Source organism: Frankliniella occidentalis, unplaced genomic scaffold, assembly GCF_000697945.3.
Source record: "Frankliniella occidentalis isolate FOCC.00 unplaced genomic scaffold, Focc_3.1 Scaffold461, whole genome shotgun sequence".
Lineage (NCBI taxonomy): Eukaryota > Metazoa > Arthropoda > Insecta > Thysanoptera > Thripidae > Frankliniella > Frankliniella occidentalis.
This window is the reverse complement of record NW_026267579.1, coordinates 169,278-175,570: the sequence shown is the minus strand read 5'-3', so window position 1 is coordinate 175,570 and position 6,293 is coordinate 169,278. Positions and strand designations below refer to the sequence as shown.

At 58.2% G+C, this 6,293-nt stretch overlaps 1 protein-coding gene across 1 annotated transcript in view; it reads right to left on the bottom strand.

Annotated features, from left to right (window-relative positions):
* The window catches only part of LOC113206159 (MAP kinase-activating death domain protein), a gene marked incomplete in the record, with an annotated part of 33,137 nt that extends 30,709 nt beyond the window's left edge, over positions 1–2,428 (bottom strand). The window contains 2 exon segments of the mRNA XM_052274907.1: positions 359–511; positions 2,256–2,428. Of these exon segments, the coding sequence (XP_052130867.1) occupies positions 359–483 (125 nt within the window).
* Between the last annotated feature and the right edge of the window lie 3,865 nt (positions 2,429–6,293).

Genomic DNA, 6,293 nt, shown 5'->3' with positions numbered 1-6,293 from the left:
TTTTATTTGACTACGTCGAGGAACTGGACCGGCAAGTAAGTACGCGATCTGGAAAAAGCGTTCGCTACTCACGCCCGGGATCGCCCAGAAAGTACGTACGTTACGTTTCTTCTTAAACGTATTAGATAGTAAATTGCGGGAGCTCGGCGCCTGCGAGACTCCGAGTAGGCAGCCCCGCCGTACACGCGTGCACTGCAGTCGAGATGTTGCCTACCTACGAGGCGCTATGAGAACTTTCACAAGGGCTGAACTTGGCAATTTCGCAAACGGCGAATGACGGACGTACTTTCCGGCTGATCCCCTACGCTACGCACGCGCCCAATAACATGGAGCGATCCCTCCGCTGACCTGGATGGAGGGCGCGTTGCTGGACGGCCGGTGCGCCCCGGGCCCCGGGGGCCCAAGGGGGCCCGAAGGGCGCGCCCCAACGAGCAGCAGGTAGTCTATGAGGCGCGGGCAGAGCCATTTCTTCTGGATGTCCATGGACCGCCTCACGCAGCCTTACGCTCGCCTGAAAAAAGAAACAATTTTTTATTTTAATTTTTTCTCGTTTTAAGATTACTATTTGTTTTTTTATTACTTCTGGGTGGGACATAAAAGTTGGCAGCAAGGAACGGGGTATCAAGTACTGTATCTTGGACCACGTACCAAGTTTAACAAGTGGCACGCCGAAACGAGAGCCTAGGGAGACTTTGGGAGAGGGGCGAAGGGCGTGACCCCTAGGAGGAAATATCAAAGCTGTTGGCTGCGAATGAGGTTTTTCCATATATGAGGGGGGGGAGGTAAGGGGGGCCATGCGGTCTTGGACACCCCGGAGGGGGTGCCTTGTAGCACCCCCAGTGGCAGGGGGCACCCTGGTGAGCCAGGGCCCCCACAAGCTGGCGCGGACAAGTGGCCACTCTAGCCGCGCTCCGACATCGATCCGAACACTAAAGCCTCTGTGCCCCCCCGCGCGCAGCCCGCCCTCCCCTCGGGCCGCCCAGCCCCACCCCCTACCGCGGCCCCGTGGCGCCCCACCGTCTAGCGAGGCGGCGGGGCGTGGCCGCCATAGGCATGGCCGTGCCGCGCGAAGGGGAGGGCTGACCCAAATTGTACAACCCCCCCTACCCCTACCCCCCTCACCTCCCCCTTTTCCATCTGCCCTCTGGGTTCCGGGAGGAAAGTTATCGCCACGATAATCGAGTCCAGCAAGTCCGCTTCTCCTCCTCCTCCTCCGAGAAGCGCCGGTATAGCCTTCCCTGCTGGACTGCGGCCGTGGAAGCGACATAGGAGCGAGCGTCAGCAGCACGAGTATCTGGACGCAGCGCATGACACGCCGGACACCGGAGAACGTGGCTGTCGAAACCAAAACCGACTCAGCGGCGAGTAGCTGGGCAGGCCGACGCCCCCGGCAGTCGGCAGTCCGCGCAGCTAGAGAGACAAGTGTTCTCAAATTTTAAATGTTGCCAATGTTGTAGAAAACACGAAAAAAAGCTGAGATCGCGTTTTCATGGCTGTACTCCAGCTAACTAAGGAGGAAGAACAGAGGGTTGAACATTAAGGTTTCTGATTGGTCGAGAGCTTCCCGCCTCCACGTCACACTGGTTGTGGGGGTAGGCTCGACTAATCAGGAACCTACCCACTATTCTTCATTCTTTGTTACAACTGGAAGCACATTATATGGGTGATATTCGTATCGCATTTTAACAGAGGGTGTGAAATAATAGCTTTGAAATGTTCTAGCCTCTTTGACTTTGTCTCCTTGTTCTCATTAGTGAACCTTGTTTCGATGGCTCATTACAATATTTTAATTACGGCAGAGTCCCTCTAGAATGAGTCAAACGCACGCCTTTCCTCTCGACCCAACTCACCACCCCGTAAAGGACACGAAAGAAAATGGAGCAGCAACGACATAGCCGCCTCGCCGTCACTTTAGTAGAGGACAAATAGAAAATAAGAGAACAGTAACCTCGTTTACGCCAAGCGAAGGTCGCTTCAGCCCGGAGGGAAAACAACACGAAACTTCATCCAACTCGGGCCAAAGTGATTGGGTAGGACAGGTGCGTCCCAACGATGGTCCCGACATCGACAGCCAGCGCTCCTCCTCCCCCTCCCTCCTCCACCACCCCCACCGCTGGCGCCGCCGGCAGTTGGTCGCTACAACCATGGGCTCCCACTCCGCACTCCGCGCCGCGAGTGCTATCTCGCTTCAGCTTTCGTGTGCCTGCAGACCTGCACCCCCCCCCCCTCCACTCCACCCGTAGTCGCTGCTTTACCTCTGGAGCCCGCGGAGGCCTGGAGCGAAATGTTCACTGAGCCGATATCATCAGCGGCAGTGTTCGGGGGGCGGTGCCGCCTTTCCAAAACGGATATGACACGTGTCCAACGCTGTCAAATGCGGAAGGGCGTCCTGTCGCGGTCGAACGCATCGGGGCCAACGCTCAGCTGGCCGCGCTGCCGCGCTGTCACTACTCGGGCCGCGCAGCACGCCCCCTCCCCTCCCCCTTTCCCCTCTTGCCACCACCCGCACACCACGCACGCCGCCTTCGCTTGTTCCTCACCCGTCGTGCCCGCGCGCCTTTCGGCCATTGGCGCGTTTAAAAAATAAAACAAAACAACGTCGCGACGACTTTTGACACTGCAGCCACCGCGGCAGCAACTTAAAGCAATTAACTCCAAACGGAAATTAATCCTCGCCCATTGAAGGACAGACAAGACATATATCCATATGTGCACTTGTCACTAGTGCAGAACAAATGTTTTTATTTCAACTAAAATCAGTAAAAGGACAAACTGATACCTAGGTAGGTCCATGGTCGATATATTGACTTTTCCATGTGGCTGATTTTAAAAAGAACGCCGTTTAATAACTTAATTACTAACCGCATGCAACCGTGCGGTCGTGTTTGCATGCTCGTTTGTGCATCATGGCCCCCGGGCCGGGAGATATCCAGTTAGCGTTTGCGGGCTGCGGCTGCGTTATGAAATGCGACGAAGTGCAGCCAAAAAAGCGTGTTCTTGAGAGTAAATGTGCTCCGCTGAAGCGAGAACATTGTCTTGTCCCAATGCAAATTGCATTGGTGCAAATGAAAATTGCACTGCCCTGATGCAAATGTTCTTGAGAAATCAGAGGTCAAGAACATGCTTTCCTGGGTGTGAAAGATGCGATGCGTGCGTAGCCTGCATCGCCTACGTCGCCTACCATCCAAGCGCCCTTTTGAAACAGTCAAGTTCAGCCAATGAAAGGTCGCATAGCACCTAGATGGTAGGCAACATCTTGTCTGCCGTGCATGCGTGTACTGCCGGGTGGCCTACCTCGAGTCTCGCAGGCGCCGAGCCCTCGAGTACTTTGCCGAATGCACCCGAGAAATACGGAAGTGCTTTCGCGACGATCTCGATTCGCATCGCATCTTGAAAAACGTATTCCAAAAACACTAACTGGATATCTTCCGGGAGAGTACAATTTATTCACTTTACATGCGAATCCAATGAGGAGGGGGAAATGAGACAAAAAATAGAATGGCACCGTCTCGCTTTTGCCCACCGATAGGTTCCTTATGCTATTTTCTGGTTTTTACTGTTGTCTCATTCTTCCCCTGGCGTGTCTAATTTTTCCCCGAAGTGCATGTAGAGGAAAAGCAGGACGATCTTGTTTCCTACAAACCATAGAGACTGCGTCAGGAAAACTGCGACGTAATTTCGATAATGGGACTGTTTAATCGTCTCAAAGCAAGAAATAATTATCAAATGACTAATTATATGATTGACATCGGCAGCTGATTGGCTCTGAGCAGGGGCGTCGCCTGCTAGTCATCCGTCATCCGCCAAACTAAATCGCAGTGATCGGGTGGTGTGGTGTGGGATGGGAGTGTGACGTGCTGCGCGGCGCCTGCGAGGTAGGCCAGCCTCCCACGCCACGCCACGCCACGCCCACCTCTTGTTTACCTGCGCGCGGCTTGGTCATGCGTGGAAATAAACGAGAAAGTATGCGAGGCGACGCCTGCCGGGGAGATAAATAAATAACCCGCCGTGACCTCCCCGCACGCCTCTTTATTGTCGTGCCTCTTGAGCGTTCCCCCCATCTGGTCATCTGGTCCAGCCAGGAGGGACAAGAACAAGGCTTTGGTCATTTCGCACGAAACGGCCGTCGAGCAAATTCTCAGACTTCGACGTCGTCCCGTCATCGTCGCAAAGTGCTTTTCAGACGTCTCCTGTCTCACAGGCGCTGTTTTATGGGAGGGGACCCCCCCCCCCACCCCCCCGTGTCACCACCCAGGGTAGATAGGCAATTTGTCCTACAAAACCTCTGAAAGTAGGCAACCCACAGACCCCCCCCCCCCCTCAGAAGGACTTAAAACCGCGCCTGCTGTCTCCCGTGTCTACTGACTCACGCTTCCCGGACGTGCTGCTGAGCAAAATGCTCGTGGGGCCAGCAGGGTCATCTCTGGCTGCACCTCGCCGCCTTGTGCCTCTATGATTTCCCGGGAGAGCGTTCGCCGTCGTCCACCAGCGTCTACCGAGCGCCCACCGGCGTCCACTCCCGCGAGAGCTCTCTCTATCCTCCAGAAGGATCCTGGACACGCCTGGACGGTAGGCAGACCCGCGTGCCGCGGCCGCGCCTGCATGCAGTGCAGTGGCAAACTAGTGGGGGGGGGGCGGAAGAGCAATTATCTTATTCGGTCTTCTCGTTCTAGAGCGTGTGTTTGTGGGTGGGGGTCGATCTATTGAATGTTGCGTCACATGCGACATACAATTCCGAATGCCCTCCCCTCTGCGCGTGTGAATCACACGAACGTCGAGCGGGGCCGTCACATCGTCAGCCGTCACGGTGACGTCCCGCCGCCGCCGCCGCAGCGAGTCCTCCGCCGCAGTGTCATCACAGTGGCTGGCGCCTGACGTCACCCCTCCCAGCCCCCACCCCCCGTCCGCTCCTCCTCCTCATCTCCCCCAAGACCCACGCGCGGGCTGCGCGCCTGACGCTGACCTTTCGAGGGTAGTTTGCGGGGGAGACAGCAGACAGTTGTGGGCGTGCGCTGCCGCCAGCGCTGCCGCTGCTGCCCACCGCGGCGGAGGGGAGGACGACGAAAATAGCGACAATTAAAGGATGTTGGGAAACGTAAGTTCGTTGGGGTGCGCGGCAGGCAACATTCGTCCTGCGCTTGTCGCTCTAGGATCCCTTGTTGCCTCACGCTGCTTGTGCAGAACATGTATACGCTCGAAGCGGGTTGCCCCCCCCCCCCCTCTCCCGTTTTACTAACAGGGCGCCGTGATTCACACAGGGCGCTGCTGCCGCGGCGCCCCCTGGCGGGGCAGACAGCAGCAGCGGCAGAGGGCGGACCCGAACCACACAGCACTAGCAACCCTTCCTCTGCCAGCTCCGCTCCACCCCGCCCCGCCCTCCTCCCTCCCACCGCTGCGGACTCTGGAGCACACGCTCGTGTCAGGCACGCCTCCCCTCCCACTCCTTTCTCACACCCCTCACGGAACCCTCTCGTGGCGAACTGGAGTGTGAAATGCGCGTACGGTCAGGGCGGCCCCTCGCGAGGAGCACAGCCGCGCCCTGGAGGCCATGATGGTTAATAATGGCATACTGGCGTGAGGGGGAGGTTAGAGAAGACACGCTTGCTGACCCTCATTAACAAATTACAATTTTTTGAGAAACGTGTGTGATTGATAAGTTGACAAGTGGTATCAGCAAATCCGAACAACGCCTTCTCAACCAACACGACTGGAAAATAACATTGGCCCACCCGTGCCTGGCCTGTCGGCAAAGGTTCGGAGGGGAGGGCGCCCCTCTCGGGCTGCCTGAGGGCGAGGTGGAGGGTTCTGCCTGGCGCAACACGGGGGTCACGGCCCTGGGGCGGGTGGGGGCTCCGCAACTGCTCCGCAAAGGGGGTGCGGGGCTGGAGAGGGAGCACGGCGTCGTGCCCATGGACTCACCTTGCGAGCCTGCGGCCGCCTGCGGGGCTGCTGAGGGGGCTGCGAGGGCTCATGGACGCGCTGAGCCTCAGCTCCTCATGGGCGAAGGGCGGGCGCCTCGTGCTGCCCTCGTGGCGGGCCGCGGGCCTTGCCATGGGCCCCATGCCTCATGGCTGCCCGAGCCTGACTGCGGCCCGCTCTATGGGGCGCAGCCCTGCGGCCCACCGCCCCGCGGCCAGGGGGTGGGCGGGCGCGTCCGGGGCGGGTGCGACCTCTCCCTCACGGACCCCCGCGCGCGGCCGCGCCTCGCTGGGGGTTGAGAAGGACGGCACTACAGGTTGCCCGGAGTCGTCCGCTCCCTCCTCCCTCCCCATACTCCGAACGTACCCCCCCCC